Genomic DNA, 17376 nt, shown 5'->3' with positions numbered 1-17376 from the left:
TCCACGCCAGATGTCTGCTGACACACAGAGGGAGATCCACCAGTATAGCAGCCCTGGGCGGGGTCACCCGCGACTCCTCCCTGGAGACGTGTCTTAATCTGAGGGATGCATCTGGAAGGAAAATCTGAGCACAAAGAGACCAGCCCTTTTGTTCTCTCTTGTAAGTAAACCTGTCATTCTTCTCTGCTCCTCCACATCTTAAATGTTAAAGGGGCAACCCTGTCAACTGGTGGGGTGGGGCAGGTCTGTGCCCTGCCTGTCTACTGCTGATAGTGACTGGGAGGGCAAGATTGTGCAATCCAAGAGTTAAAGCCCACGTTCCTCAATGCAGGTCCACAGCCCTTACCTGCCATTACTGTTCAGAATGTACTGAACTTATCTTGAAATGCCCCTAAGGCTACCTCTTCGTGCAGGTCAGGTGGGTTGGGACAGCCATGTGCCCTTCCCGCTACGCAGCTTCTCCTGGTTGTGAGGCTTCGAGAGTAAGGACAGCACTTATCTGCTGCATCCGGCTTATTTTCTTGTCTATACAGATGTAAGATATGTTATAGAAATCTGGCATGAACGTAGCCCTGGCCAGAGAGTACCAAGAGAGATGTTCTGAGTCTCCTGCAAGCTCTACACTTGTTTCATTCTGCCATGTGAGTTCAGGCAAGCGCTTACCCCAGGCAGCCTCAGTTTCCTCATCTGTAAAACAGGGAGAACACTCTCTGATCCACCCTCCTCACAGGGTTTGATGGAAGTCAAAATTGAATCATTGAATGAGCTAATCTATAGAAAGGTAAGTTTTCCATTCTAAAGACATGTGTTTTCTTTATTACTGATGGGAAATTCCACACAGCCTTGTGAAACAACACCTACAAAAACCATCATCTCTGTGAGAGGGATCCTAGCTGCATCCTTAAAAGTATTGCTCTGAGTTCAACACAAAGCAGCTTTTATTTAGAGCATAAATTGGATTTCAACTTGTAAAGGAAAGCATGAGATAATGTTCTTCGTCTTAATTTGACAGTGGAGAGGCTCTTGAGTATTGGCCAAGAAGCTAATATTGGATTGTACCAAAACACACCATTTGCTTCCTGAGTTGTATCCATAAAGGTCTCACAGTAAAATGCTGCCTCTGACAGAGCATTTACCAGGATTGCAAGTCTTCACGTTCGGGTTCTAAAAAATGCCCATCTCTGTCTTTCCTATTTAACACGCCCTTGGCTCTCTGGGATACAATCTGCGGTCCCTGGGTCCCTGCCCTACAGAAACTTCTCAGGTAAGCACCACATTTCTGATGTGATTTAAAAGGCTGACGTGCAAGCTGCCCAGCTCAGGGGACAGAAGACATGATCGGCAACTCTCTCCTCTTCGCTTTCCTAAGCTCAACATGTGTTCAAGTTTTTATTTTAAAAAACTAGAGAATTTAAAGAATCACGTGGACAGGCTTAAGAAAAATGACATTAATCTTGAAGAATAATCCAATATTTAGCTGATTCAATTTAAATTTATTGTTGGTTTTTATCCCAGAAATTACGGATTTAACGAAAACAATTAACTTTTGATGATACTAACAATTTTCACTGTATTTTAGAAGCAACTTATCTAAAGAAAAACAGTCATTTAGCTAGTTTTACATCAGCAGATTTAAATACTTCATGAGATTTTTTTTTTCAAACTCAGGAGAACCGAAAATTTTAAGACTAACCATTTTCTAACACGATTCTCTCAAACACTACAAATATATTTGAGCAGTTTTCGTAACCCATAAACAGGCTGCAAATCTCCATGGTTTTCTTTATCCAGATTAAAGTAAAAATCCTGGAAGACATATTGGACATAACAAGATTTTGGGGGTGTACTGTAGCTTTCTAAAAACCTCCTTGGCTGTTAAGTTCTGTGCAAGTGAGTTGTAAACTGATAGAAGTCCAGTCGGTGCCCCCACCTAAAAAGTACAAAGTCCTTCTGACACTAATTAGAATTAGTTTCTGCTAGTGCTTTTTTAAAAGCAATTTTTAAAGAAAGTTTTGTTGGTGGTGGTGGTCCTTTTTGCATACTTTCTACTGGCAACCAGAGCCTTGGGTTTTCAAATGACTCTATCCAATGATTGCTGGTCAACTTTCTTTTTGTCCTTTTACTTTTCTGTCAGACCCCAGGCTTATCACCGCACAGAAGAAGTTCGTTTCGGACCTCGCACGTCTTACATCAATCTCCTAAAAACTCATCTTACAGCTGAACATCTATTGTTCTGGAAAAGGCAATTCCTGCAGTTTTATCCAGCTCACGTCAGATGCACCCAACTTTTCTTCACTTATTAGGAATGAAAGTTAACTTTCAGGGTGGGAACTAAAATGCAGTGACGAGCAAGGGATTAACCAGCCGGCGCTCAGCCGCTGTGATTTGTGAATGTAATAAATCAACAAGTTTCACGTAGCGCCCGCGGACCAGGTGTTCAGCAGCCTAAAGCGGGTACAGGACTGGGAAGGCCGAGTTCTGGACCCGGGAGATCAAGCCGGGGAGCGCTCCACTACAAAACCAACTCTCGGCTGCGCTCCAGTCGATCCCAGGACCCCACGGCTGGTTCCCGTCGACCTCTGCGGGCCTTTAGTTGACAGGGGTCTTCTGGGTCCCCCAAGGACGCGAGTCTTGGGGAACACTTCGCCTCGGCCTGAGCAAGTAGCGAAGGAGGGTGCCCTACTCCGGAACCGGCCGCGGAGAGGTACCGGTCTGTGACAACCTCGGAGAAGAAACCGCTAAAGGAAAGGGAAAAGGGGCGGCGGGGCCAGGTTGGAGCTTCCAGAAGCATCTGCTAATGGTTGGGACGTTTCTTAGCGCAGCCCGGAGGAGTAACCCCAGGGGTGAGAATGGGTGTCCTAGGGGCAGTCAGCAGGCGGAGGGGATGAGCGAGGTGAGTAAAAGTGACTCAAATGAAATTCCCAAGCGCTCAGGGCAGCCGAGGCTAAATTAGCTGGAGGAAGGGAGCGCGGCGGACGCACGCCACACCCGGCGATGCTGCGGTGACTCTCCGCCGATCCCGCCACGAGGACGGACAGAAGGACAGACAAATCCGAGCGACTTACCTTCAGGGTTGGCGCTGATGAAGACCCGGACGCTGCGGCCGGCGGGCACGAGGTGAGAAGGCAGGGCGGTGAGGTTTCCGGAGAAAGCCGCTCGCCGAAGCGCAGAGTCCCGGGGGCAGGGCAGCTTGGTGCCCGCACCGGCCGACCACATCGCCTTTTGGAGGAATAGGCGCCGCCGCCTTCCGCTTCTGGGGTTCCAGCCGGCGGCTCCGCGGAACGGCGAGGTCGATCCCCGCAGGCTGCGCGGCTCAGAGCCGCTCCGAGCCCGAGGTGCCGCCGGCGAGCTCCGTGGCGCACGCTAGGGGCCGGCGGGGAGTGGCCATACGGACCCTCCGGCCTTTGTCGCCGCCGCCTCCTCCTGCCCCACTGGGCGTCCGCCCTCGCTCACTGCCGGGGCTCGGCGCAGCAGCTGGTGGTAGCGGGAGGTCAGCGTGCCGGCGGCTACGCGCGCGGCGCCCCTTTGCGCCAGGAAGCGCCCGCGCCTGTCGCCGAGTCCACGGCCATCTCCCCGCCTGTGCCCGCCGCGGGAGGAGGGGGCTGCCCAGGAGGTGGGACCGAGAGGGCGTGGGATGGAGACCAAACTTTGTCTACGAAAGGCGTCCGGAGTTTATCGGAAGCTGCCTCCCGCGGTTTAAAGGGCGGCAGGGGCTGGGGCCTCCGACTACTCAGGGACTTCTGGGCTTCACTAAAGACGATCCCGAGCGCAGGCGGCTGCCTCCTTGGTGGAGGGCAGGAAAGAAATTAGCCCGAGGTCCCTGCTACTCCGCCACCTATCCTAAAGGTCAAAGAAGCCCTGAGCATTTTCGGGAATACACGGGTGCCGGCGTCTGCACGTCTTTGCCTAAGTGCCGGGAATACGGCATCAAAGTTAGACACACGCACTGGGCCTGAACCCCGCGAGTCTGAAGCATCAAAACGTGGCGCCGTTTGGGGCGTCTTGGAAGGAGTGTCACCGCCAACCTGTCTCTTGTGGAGCAGGTGGCCCTACTCTGCTGCTCCTTTCGCTCCGCTCCTCACGCTCAGCAAAGCGGGGGTTTTTATAGGGAGGCGGTGCGACTCACGTGCTCTCTGTCGCGTGGTTGTGGAACCTTTCCAAGAGCGGAAATCCGCCGGGAGCCCTCCCAAGGTCTCTCAGCCTCCATGGGGTCCATCCTGCTCCAGCGTCGGAGCTTTCCTGGGCCATTCCGCAGGCCCACCCTCTCTCAGGCCCCCACGGGCCTTGACGATGCACGCCGCCCCGCGCAAGGTCCGGCAATATGCAGGTGACCACGGATTAGGGCGAGGTGCTGGAGATCAGAGTTGGCGATTGGCCACTGTTCCAAGTCCATGCAAAGCTTGAATTGGCTCTACCAGGTGTGGCCACAGTGGATGCAGGACAGTGCTACCTGGTTTGGTGGCACGAGGTGGCCGGCTGGAGGGGTCTGACCCACGCCCTGGGTGAAGTAAGATGCAGATGGACACAGCCGTAAAATTGCCATCTCCGGGTCACACTCCACTGCACCCATGGAAATACTGCAAATCCCAGAACAGAAATGACGCCTGGGGGGAAGGGAGGAGGGATTGTTTTGTCTCTTAATTGGAGTTTGTCCGCCAAACCCCTCATTTTGAGCTTTAGGGCAGGAACTCTTACCTTTGAGAGAGGAAGAGTGGCTCTTACAAATCTTTGAAACTGGGGGGAAGGTGGGTGGGCGCAGGTCAGAAGCAGCTTAGCTGCAAGTGTCATCCTCTCACCCGGGGCTTCCGTAGGCAGCTCCCAGCTCCCTCCAGGCCTGCACTTCTTCTGGGCCCTGCTGGTGGCAGTGAAGTCCTAGGCACTGCTGTTTATTTTGCTACCACACCCCCAACACGCACTTCCTGGGGTAATCTTTTTGCAGGAATTGGGTCTCTGTGTTTTTAAGGCTGCACCTTCACTGCTGAGAACCAGGGGTCAGACAGCCGTTCTTTGTAATAATTTAATGCAAGCAATGAAGAAGCCCTGAACTTCCCCAGGCATTTGTTCAACCGATTCCGTTTAGCAGATTAACTCCTTCTGCTCTCCAGCCTCATAACTCTCAGGTGGGAATGGTCTCCAGCAGGAGGGAGGTCTCCAAAAGCCCTCCTGCTGTCCCAGGAGGTGTGGACTGAGAATTCTGGAACAGGTTCTGAGCATACAGTATCTGTTACAGTAGCATCCTGTGTGAATATACTGTACTTATCACTGGAGAAGGCAGACAGGACCCCTTTATGCCTGATCTCAATGTCTGAAAGAGACTGATAAGGCATTGCTATGTTGCTGAGCTCCCCCCTTCCTTGCTTTCTTCCCTGCCCCCTGTTTATTAGGGTGGCTTCTCTCTTAAAACTCAGATTAGTATTTGTGTCTTCTGACCTTTGCTTTGGATCTGAAAGTGTTGCCCTTTCTTAGGATGACTTTGGGATTTTTGGCAGCCTCTATAACCTAATTAACTGTTCTAGACAGGCCGAAGTTTAGCATCTGCCAGTGTCACTGCAGACCAAGGATGCAGAGAGAATTTCACACTATCTGTGGGGCCAGATAATGTGCAGGGAGCTTTGCATCAGGTAGAGCAGGCTGTGTTCTTTGGGTTGTCAGGGAAGTTTCTACCTACGGATACCTGACCACTCACCTACCCCCTGCACACATCCATACCGGCTTCTCCTACCTTCTTTCATCCTGTCTCTTACTAACATGTGCTGTCCTAAAGCCAGAGATTCATTTGCATGCAGGTGGAATAGGCAAGAGTCGCCCATGGCGCTCACACTTCGTTATGAACTAACTAGATTTATTTTCCACCCTGGGGAACTGTTGGCTAAGGGAAGGGGGGCTGGGGGAAGAAACTTGGAAGGGAAGGGAAGGAGCAAGTGTGAATCAGGAAGGCAGACCCAGACCTATGGCTTTGTTTTTATATCTGTTTAAAACACTTTACATGTTCCCTTCAGTAAACACTGAATGTCTTATTATGATTCCCATTCTTATTACGATTCCCACCTGGGAAAACCAAGGCCCCCAAAAACCCATAAATGACTTATCCAAGGTCATACAACCAATGAATGCTAGAGCCAGGACCCAGGTATGGTGGCCCATCCCAACACTCTTTGCGATACACTCCCTCTCCTTTCTAATTTTTCCTGGGTCGGGCCCTGGCTGACATCTTTAGTCACCCGGAAAATAGATGTTTAAGCCTGTATTCAGGTGTGGAAGTCCAATGATCACTTCTACTTTCCAAATAGTAAAGGTCTATGTCCACAGGATCACACAGGATGAGACTCTTCAGACTCGTCGAAGTTGGTTGGGTGACAAAGCCTTGTTTTCTCCAGGTCCTGTTCCTTCCCTGTAGCACCGCAGGCAGATGTGTCTCATCCCCGAAGTGGGTTGGGCAATTTAAAGCACCTGGAATAGGGTTGGGACCATGATTATGATCAAAACCAGGCGTTCCCTTCTCCATCCTCTCCCTCCCCCACTAGCAGGCCAGAGAGCCACAGAGAGGTGTCCTGTCTTTATAGAACAGTGCTGCCAGCCCTCGATAAATCAGTGCTGCTCAGAGGTAGAAGTACTGCCAGGTTCATCCTATTCGTTGAGCTAGAAGGAACATTGTGATCTTAGAATGCAGCTCCCCCTGACATATTGATAACGCCCCTCCCACAAAGTAAATTTTAAATCTAGAAGGAAGGAAAACAAATGTCTGGTAACAATGACATACTGAGCATCCATAAGCTGGGTACTGTATTAGGCCTTCAATAGGTATCACATTTAATCCTGCTGGATCTGGTGTGGGGGCCCAACACCTCTTGTCACTTTTTGTGATGTACGGGCAGGCTGCCTCAGCCAAAGTCCATGATGTGCAAATGTATCTCATTCACTCCCTTCCCTCCAATGGCTGATGACTTTTCATCGATCTGCATGGCTGTATCACCTATCTAGTTGATTCTGCTTAGGTGACCGAGTGGTGATCATAAAGTATATAACCAGAGCCCATGTGACCGTCTCTGCCCCAGCAGAAGGAAGATCCATCGCCTAACCTGTATTTGCCTGCAGGTGCACTCGCATTTGTGTACATCTAGTATCTTGGCCCGGATGCTTCTGGCCCAGTATCCCCTATTTGTCCCATTGTGGACAGAAGGGGAAATAGAGCCCCTAGTACTATAAAGACGACCAAATTAATACATTACACTACTCTGCCTCAGGACATCTAGTCAAGGAAGCCAGTAATGTGTTTTGTGTTACCCAACCATGAAGAAGAGTACCGGACTTCCTTTGATACTCATGTTCATAGTGACTCCCCGGATGAAAAATATTCGAATCTGCTTTGCAAATGTGAAAAGTGGGCTGTACAGGGTCAGTCAAGGGAGGACTTCACTTTCCAAAGCTCCGTCTCCGTCAGGATATAAGCTAGACCATCAGGAACCCACTTACTTGTTTACAAAATGGGAATTTTCAGTTTACGTGAGAATTTGCCAGCATAACAATGTGCCCACAGAGACTGTTGAGTCAGAGGTGTCTGCAGCAGGATAGAATTCACAGCAGCTCGGATTTAAATAAAGTTACACCTTTCTGAAATTGCTATCTGATGTTTCCGTGACTCAGAAATGCTAACTTTATATCCACCCCCTTCCAAATCTGTTTAATGTATTTTTTGATCAGTCTATTTCTCACAACCTTCCAACACTCCCATTGTTATGAGAGCACTATGCATACCACACAAAGTGGAAGAAGGGAAGGGAAGTTTTTGGATTTGTAGATTATTTCATATTTCTAAATTTAATGTTTTGTTTTGTTGTATGATGGCCAAGTTTGTGTCCCTTTCATGTCATGACATTAATCCAACTATAGCACCTTAAACACCCTCTTTTCTTGTTCTGTCATCTGATACTTAAGTGGAGCATTGCTTTTTACAAAGCGCTTTCATACATGTAAACTCATTTTGATTCTAACCTAGTGACATAGGCTCTACCAACTGTGTATAGGTCATTCCCTTTTCTTCATGTGTTTGCCAACACTTGTTATCTTTTTTGTTTTTTAGATAGTAACCTTCCTAATCCAAGTGAAGTAATATCTCACTGTGGTTTTGATTTCATTTCCCTGATGATTAGTGATGTTAAACATCTTTTCGCTTACTTGTTGGCCATTTGTATGTCATCTTTGAAGAAACATCTGTTCAGATCCTTTGCACATGTTTTAACTGGGCTATTATTATTAAGTCACATGAGTTCCTTATATTTTGAATATTAATCCCTTGTCAGATACATGGTTTACAAGTGTTTTTCCCCATTCTGGAGGTTTGTTGATTATTTTCTTTTCTGTGAAGATTTTTTTAGCTTGACGTAATGTCAGTTGTTAATTTTTGCTTTACTTGCCTGGTGACATACCCCCAAAATTATTGCCAAGACTAATAGAAGAAACAATCCTGAAATTCATGTAGATCCACAAAAGAACTCAAATAGTCAAAACAATCTTAAACAAGAAGAACAAGGCTGGAATTATCACACTTCCTGATTTTAAATTTTATTACAAACTATAGTAATCAAAACAGTATGATACTGGGGAAAAAAAAAGACACACAGACTAATGGGACAGGGTGGAGAGCCGAAAAATAAATCCACCCATATATGGTCATCTAATTTTCAACAAGGGTACCAAGAATACAAAAAGTGAAAAAGGTAGCTGCTTCAAAAATATTGTTAGGAAAATCAGCTCTCCGTATGCAAAAGGATGAAATTTGTTCCTTATACAATACACAAGAATCAACTCAAAATGGATTAAAGACTTAAATATAAGACCTGAAACCATAAAATTCCTAGGATGGAAAGTAAGTGTTTTTAAAGATGATTTAAACATGATTTGCTAGGTTATAAGATACTCTGGGGATTAAAAGTAAATAGAAAGTAGTAGGTCAAAATAGAATTTTGCCACCTTCTTGGAATGATAGTGTTAATAAGGATATGAGAATAAAATTTACTGTGTGTATCCACTCTATGGATAAACTATCCTTTGAAATCAAGTGCTTGGCTTATATATGATTTAGATAGAAAAATAAGAAATTTCACATCTGTCCTACGCAGAGTTCTTAGCTAAAAACAGTGAAACGTGCTGATTGATGTAAGCATAAAAGCAATTGACTGGAAAATTCTTAGTTATTAACAGTATTGTCGGAGGGATGGAGAATCAGACTTGGAAGATGGGAAGGGACCAGAAGAGGTCAGCCCATTGGACCCACACCCACTGTCACAGGAACAGACACCCAGGAGAATGTGGACCCTGCTGCTGAAGCCTGGACATCGCAGTACGACCCTGTTGTCACCACAACCTTGACGGATGCCATCATTGGCACCACTGGGCACTGGATACTGCCATCGTTACTGCCCTGCACAGTGCTTCACTGTGGCTTCTGGATCAGGGAGCCAGGGTGTGTGACTGTCTCCATCTAGACCTGGGCTGAGCAGAACCTTCTAAACACTGCAAAGAGGTCCAGAGGTCATTAGAGTGTCAAAACCCTCACATACCTCCAACCAGCAAATGTGTAATACACTTCTCCTGTTCTGATACGGCTTAGAACACTTGATGCTATGGATAAGAAATGAATTGGATGCTTTTTGATTTCCTGGTGATAAAATTAGAATAATGATATTCCACATCTCTAAGTCTTAGATGCCTGGCAAAACTCACTTCTCTTGGACCACAGATGAGAATATGAATGTGATCTAAAAAGAATCTTCTAAGCAGCCAGACTATGCGTTACAATGTTCACATGCTGACACTCGTTCCCTGGACTCACATGAGATCCTCAGAGGCGTTCTGTCTGGTCTCCTCGAATTTACTTTATACACAATTCCGACAAGCTGGGTTTTCCTGTTTGGCAAAACTACAGCAGATTAGATAATGAATCAGAAGGAGAGGGTTGCCATGTGGAAATGAGAAATTACCGCTCACCGAAAAGAGTCAGAAAACATATGACAGCAGGGGTGATGGGTATTAGACACACACACACACACACACACACACACACTTCAGTGATCTAGGGCCCACTTAACTTGGAAGCAACAGGACTCTGCATATCTCAGAGTGGGTCAGACAAAGAATGAGCAGATCCTGATGCTGAGACAGACTAACTTCAGGCTATTGCATACTGCAAGTACAGTCACACCTTGGTACTCGTCAGCTTCAGAACTCGTCAAACCTGGTATTCATCGCATTTTGAGTAGAAAAAATGTTTCAGCACTTGGTGCTTGCTCTCCTCTTGTCCCACTTGCTAGAATTTGTGTGGGTCATGACACCACCCTGCAAGAAAACGTGTTTCATCCATTGTCACTTGCTTGCCACTTGTTGGAATGAATTAACGAGTACTGAGATACCACTGTACTTGGGACAATTTTCAGCAGCAAATAGTTCAGAATTTAGACCAAGAGACAATTGGCACTCATTATATCTAGTAGTAAACATCAAGTAGGTGGACATTCAGATAGAATCGTACCTCCAAGGAGAACATTGTAGGACTCTTTTAAGTCCCCGAAGTAATGGTAATAGTTGTAGTAGTAGTAATAGTAATAATATCAATAACAACAACAACAATAATACAGTAAACATTAAAAGACTTTCCTTAGGCTTGATGTGGTTCAATGAGCTTTATAGAGATCAATTTATTCAATTCTAAGCTGTCATTCCTGAAAAGAAGGCACTATTATTATTCCCATTTTCCAGATGAGGAGATGAAGGCAAGGTAATGTCAAGGTACTTGCCTCCACCACACAGTTAGGATGTGGTGTGACCTGGACTTTAATGCAGGCAGTCTGGTTCCAGAATTTGAGTTTCAAACATTATGGTATACTCATTCCATCCCTAGGTGCTAGGTGGCATACCAATACAATTACCCAGGTGGAGAGAACCTGCTCAAGACAAGGAAACTAGGAGGAAAGGGAAGGGAAGTAAAATTCAATGAAGACTCACTCTGTGTTGCATTTATTTCCTTCACTGTCTTTCATGGCTTCCTGTATGCTCTCTGATACTATTGCTCATTCTACAGACGAACAATCTCAGCCTTAGAGAGGCTAGGTGATGTATCTATCCTTGCAGATCTTATAAGCAATGAAACTGAGACTCAATTTCCAGGCCTGACTCCATGCACTTTCTGCTACACGGTGACATTGCCAGTAAACTGTGCAAATGACGATTGTAAGAACAAGCTATTAAGTGTGTCCATTCATATATGCATCCATTTCACTTACTTGTTCATTCCTTCATCAAGCATTCGTTAAGCACGTATGGGTGCCAAGGACAAACCTTGTTTTCAGGATGTGTAATCCTATACAGGATTCCAAAAAGATGGTGCCTGTGTGGGGCAAGCTCTAATAAAGTGATCAGTCGGTTTAGAGATTTTTCAAGCACACATAAGCCCAATAAGATAAGTACATAACTGAAGAGATTAGTTGACACTCTAGAGAAAAGGGCTGATGGAAGCAGAAGGTCACAATGACCAACGACACAAGAGCAGGGGTTTGATGAGCTCTACTTAAAGAGGTAGTAGGCCATACAAGCAGGATGTGGGGTTTGGAGACCAACTGATAAATGTGGGTTCCAGTATTTGCGCCAACACTTAATTGACTCGCTGCTGGCTAGTAAATCTCTAAGCTTCAGTGTCCTCCTCTGAGAAATGGACGTAAGATGCTTACTGTGCCAGGGCAAATGGCAAACATGTTAAGGGACCTGGCACAGTGCTGGGTACTCAGTGCCAGTAACTGCTGTTAGGAGGAGAGACCTTGCTACTCACCGTTCTTAACTCAAAAGGGGATCATGACAGAAAAACTATGTCCGGTGATCAAAACTCTGTAGTTTTTGTTTTTTCCTTTTTATATCCATGGGATCTTGTGAAAACATAGAAACACACACAAACCAATGAACACAACTCTATTTAAGGGAATCTGGCCTTTTGGTGTGGTTGGGACAAGGGTTGCATGGCTGCCAGGCAGAGCTGAAGACTTTGGGTTTCACTCCATGGCCCGCCTAGCTGAGATGATGAACATCGAGGAAGGAACGAGCTAGAGCAACATGAAAAAGGCAGAAAGGAGACCACAGAATCTCAAAGGCAGTCTTGCAGTCTGAAGGCAGAAAAACCATACTGTTCCTCATGTCAGGGGCCAAGATCAATATGGAGCCAGGAACAAGGCTCACCGTTAAATTAATGCTCAGTAGCTAATTAATATCCTCTAGCTTAGAGTTGGAGCACCCTGGAAGCCTCAGTTGCATATAGGTGCTACTAATGCTGTGCATGCAGACACAGCAGAGAGCGGGGAACAGGACGCACGAACTACTCTCTAGCTCTGGACCTTGCTCTTTCCTCTCTAGGCTTTTGCGAGAGCCTCCTGATGGATGGTGCTATCTGCAGTCTCACTTCTCCACCGCAGCTTTTCACAAACACTCTGTTCCTAACTTGTCTTTCCCGGCTTCTCTCCACTCTTCCTTTACAGATTTAGTCTTTAAGTCAAGGTATAGAACTCTATATTTTTTTCATACTGCATGACCCGACTTCCATCCTTCAAGACTTACCCCTTGCAATCAGTCTTACAAAAGCCTTTCCTGATTTTGCCAACTAGACGGAATCTTCTCTATTTCTTTCCTCTTAACACTTGCATATGGATATAAAAGCAACATTATGTTGCAATAACAACCAACCTCAAAATCTCAGGGATTCCCTTCTTGAGTATTCTACCAGAGGCTCTAGACAGAGCAATTAAGAGAAAAATAAATAAATAAAGGGCACTAAATTGGAAATTAAAAAGTAAAACTATCTTTATTTTCAGATATTACCTTCTATTTAATAATCCCAAAGAATCCACTAAAAAATGAATTCAGCAAGCTTGCAAGGTACAAGCTCAATATTAAAAAATGCATTTCTATACACTAACAATGAATAACACAATTAAGAAAACAACTTCATTCATAATAGTATCCCAAAATTAAAACCTTATTAAAAGTAAACTTAGCTAAAGAAGTGCAAGACATATGTACTAAAAGCTACAAAACATTGTTGAAAAACCTAGCTGGCATAGCTTAGTGGATTGAGTGCAGGCTGTGAATCAAAGCATCGCAGGTTCGATTCCCAGACAGCACACATGCCTGGGTTGTGATCCAGGTCCCCAGTGAGGGCCACATGAGAGGCAAGCACACATTGATGTTTCTCTCTCTCTCTTCCTCCCTCCCTTCCCCTCTCTAAATATAAAATAAATAAAATCTAAAAAAATTGTTGAAAAAATGAAAGAAGACTTAAATAAAAAGGATACCCTATGCTCATGGGTCAGAAGACTCAATGTTGTCAGGGTGGCAATACTCCCCGAACTGATCTACCATTTTAATTCAGTCCCCAGCACAATTCCAGCTTGGCCTTTTAAATTTCTTTTTGAGAAAATTGACCAGCTGACCCCTAAAATTTATGGAAATGCAAAAACCTAGATGAGCCAAATTAATCCTGAAAAAAGAATGGAAAGGTTGAGGGATTTACACAGCCAGATTTCAAAACCTGTTACAAAGCTAATATGTTGTGGTACTGACATAAGGCATACACTTGTAGAATAGAATGGGAAAAATAGGATTAAGAGACCAAAAATAACCCCTTGTGTTTATGGTCTATTGCTTTGTGACAAAGTTGCCAAGAGAGTTCAATGGGAGAAAAAAAGAATCTTTTCAACAAATGGTTCTGGGACAACTACATGCAAAAGAATAAATATGGAGCCTTCCCTCACACTATGCACAAAAATGTACTTGAAATGTATCCTAGATTTAATTTAAGAGCTAATACTATAAAACCCTTACAAGAAGTCATAGCCGTAAATCTTCGTGACCTTGTTTTAGCCAGTGGTTTCTTAGATATAACACCAAAAGCACAAGTGCTAAAAAAATTGAAACACTGACTTCGCCAAAATTAAAAACCTTTGTCTTGCATACATGTCATCAGGAAAGTGAAAAGACAATCCACAGGCTAAGAAAAATATTTGCAAATTATATATCTAATAGGGGACTTGTATATATATTACATAGTGAACTCTTTATAACCCAATTATAAATGATAAAAAAAATTTAGTAAAGAATTTATTTTCTCCAAAAAATATTTGCAAATGAGGACTAAGTACATAAAACAATGTGCAACATTACTCTTCATTAGAGAAATGCAAATCAGCTCCATGCTAAGATATCACTGCATCCTACCTGAATGAGTATAATAGAGAAGTCAGACAGGAACAATGGGTAAATGTAAAGAAATTGGAATCTTTCTGTATTGGTGATATGAATGTATGAACGTTATGATGGAAAATAGTCTGGCAGTTTCTGAAATTGTTAAATACAATTACCATATCATTCAGCCATCTCAATTCTAGAGAAATTCCAAAACAAAAAATGCATATCCACAGAAAACTTGCACACAAATGTTTGTAACAGCATTATTCATAAATGCCAAAAGTGGAAACAATGTAAATGTTCGCCACATGATGAATAAACAAACACAACGTGGTACATACATACAACTTACAGCCCTGCGCAAGGAAAAGGAATACATCACTGGGAGATGTGACAACAGGGACCAACTCTCACAACATTATGGCTAGTGTTAAAAAACAGTCACAAAAGAACACATACTGTCTTACATCAGGCTATGGGAAATGCCCAAAATATGTAAATTTATAGAGATTGAAGTAGAAGTTCATGGTGATTGCCTAGGGCTGAGAGAATGAGGGAGAGGTGGGGAGTGACTGCTAATGGGTGTCAGATTTCTCGTTGATGAAATCTTCTAAACTGTGTTCTGATGGAAGTGTTCTAAAATTAGATTATGGTGATGGCTACACAACTTTATATACTAAAAATCATTGAACTGTACTCTTTAAACAGGGGAATTTTGTGAGGTGTAAATTCCCTCTCAATAAAGCTATTAAAAATCACAGTGGTTTAATACTGCAAAAGTTTATTTTTCATTCATGCTACATAATCACTGGAGGTTGGGGGAGGGGCTCTGCCTGTGGTGGACTCTAACACCCTGGCTGATAGAAGCTATACTTGAGCATATATATACATATACATACATATACATATATATATACATATATATATACATATATATATATGCACACACACATATTTATATATTCACAGAAATAGGCAAGGTAGGACAAAAGGCATGTGGCGTATTGCCTATTGACCTTTAGAACTTCTACCTGGAAATTATATACATCATTTGAACTCATTTCATTGGCCAAAAGATGTCATGTGATCACACCTAACTTCAGAGAGGACGAGTAATTTCAACTCAACTATGTACATAAGAGAAAAGAACTAGAATATTTGTGGAGAGTCCTAATGAACACATAAGTCCTGTCTTCTTTCCTAGGTTTTAATTCCTGAGAACAATGCCCCCTCACTGCAATAATAAACCAAGTTTCCTTAAGTTCTTTCGTTTTCTTCTTGAACAAGATGGAGATATTAACATATACATATGTATATGTATATATATATGTAAGGTTAAAAAGAAAAGAAAAACACACACATCAACCTAGAATAGTACTTTCTTTACAGGAAATGTTTCATAATTGTGTGCCAGTTGAATAAATGAACATGAACTGATGAAGCCACAGAGCAGAATCATGAATGATGAAGAGCCCATTGTGTGAATTAAGGGTGAGTACAGCAGGAGTTCAGGAAAGAGGAGATCAAGGTGAGCCGAGGCGGCAGCGGAGCAGCAATCGGTGTTCTCCTGTATCTCTGGTGTCAGTACAGATGGATCACGGAGAACTGCTGCAGTGACCCAGATGGACCGTGTTATCTGTGTCACAGTTTGTTTTCTTCCCAGGTATGTCTTGGGCAGAGTCCTGCAAACTTAATGAGGGCAGAAAAGAATAGCATCCATAATCACTTAACCTTCCTGAATCCCCATTTGCAAACCAAGATCATAAAAGGTGGCTGTATAGCACCTAAAGACTTGTGATAAAAGAGGCTATTAGCATTTTGTGTAAAATCTATCAGAGAGCAAAATGGTACTTCATGGATATGGAATTGCTGAATATGTCAAAGCCTTAATAATCAGTCTGGAGGCAACCCTGTATTCTGCTGAATTCAGAGCTTTTACATGAATGCTTTAATGAAGACCCCCTTCTTTCCAGAAACTCCTTAGGTCATTCAATTATACATACACTGGAGTCATTTTTACATTATGGAGAGGTTGTTAAGTTGAAAGGAATGCTGAGAGTGCTTTCAAGGCATTGCCAGTTTTCCATTACACGTGGACTCTCAAGCAAAAGTTTACTGTTGTCTTCGCTGGCAGATACCTACAAGGTCTGTCCGGAAAAAGTCCTACCATTGTTGACATAATGAGAACAGTTTACATGGATGTAAACTGGCAGCCAAGGAGAGCAGACTGGAGTGCGCATGCGTGACCAATGATGACTCCACTGTACTAGTCACTGTGGGCAGTAGACACCATTGAATGAGCATGTGTACTGTGTGGCATCGCATTCAAAATGACTGTACGAGTAGAGCAACAAACTGAAATCGAATTTGCATTAAGCTTGAACATCCTTTATGGAAACTATTCAGATGATTCAGAAGGCCACAGCTATGGGCAACTGGTGACCGGCAGCTTCATCACAACAATGCACTTGCTCATGCATCACGTCTCTTGCAGAGTTTTTCTGTAAAACATCAAATCACTCAGGTGACTCAGTCCCACTACAGATCATATTTGGTGCCCTGCAACTTTTGGCTTTTCCCAAAACTAAAATCACTTTTGAAAGGGAAGGGAGTTCAGACTGTGGATGAAATTCAGGAAAATATGATGGGGCAGCTGATGGCGATTGAGAGAACTATGTGAGGTCCCAAGGTGCCTACTCTGAAGGGAATTGAGGTGTCATTGTCCTATGTACCATGTGTTTTGTATCTTTTATCTTCTTCAATAAATGCCTTTATTTTTCATAGTGCATGGCTGGATACTTTATGGACAGGCCTCATAAATCTCTGCTCCGTTTATGGTTCTGTTTGACATACATCTTCACTAATTTCTGTTCCTCAGGAAAGGACCTTTTCCCTCCAGGAAGGTATTTATGTTTTCATTACTAGTTCAGGTTGTAACAGTGACCACTTTAACCTGAGACTGTGGCCACATTTCCCTACCTTGTTTGTGGACAGTTCTAAGCATGGAGAGAACAGTTAACAGATTCTTAGAAAATAGTCCTTATTTTTAAAAAAAGATTTTGTTAAAAATATTTGTTTTTTTCTACCACAAGAAAAGAATAGTAAGAATACTAGTTAAAAGTCATGTGATGAGATATATTTTAAGATGCTTGT

The 17376-nt window shown here is 43.9% G+C and overlaps 1 protein-coding gene across 1 annotated transcript in view; it reads right to left on the bottom strand.

Moving 5' to 3' along the window:
* NWD2 (NACHT and WD repeat domain containing 2) overlaps positions 1-4937 on the bottom strand; it is a 146481-nt gene extending 141544 nt beyond the window's left edge. The window contains exon 1 of the mRNA XM_028507310.2: positions 3066-4937. Within this exon, the coding sequence (XP_028363111.1) occupies positions 3066-3216 (151 nt within the window). The 5' untranslated portion in view covers positions 3217-4937. The remainder of the gene's footprint in view (positions 1-3065) is intronic.
* Between the last annotated feature and the right edge of the window lie 12439 nt (positions 4938-17376).

Source organism: Phyllostomus discolor, chromosome 1 (genome assembly GCF_004126475.2).
Source record: "Phyllostomus discolor isolate MPI-MPIP mPhyDis1 chromosome 1, mPhyDis1.pri.v3, whole genome shotgun sequence".
NCBI lineage: Eukaryota > Metazoa > Chordata > Mammalia > Chiroptera > Phyllostomidae > Phyllostomus > Phyllostomus discolor.
Note: the sequence above shows the minus strand (reverse complement) of the source record. Positions and strands in the feature narration are given on the sequence as shown.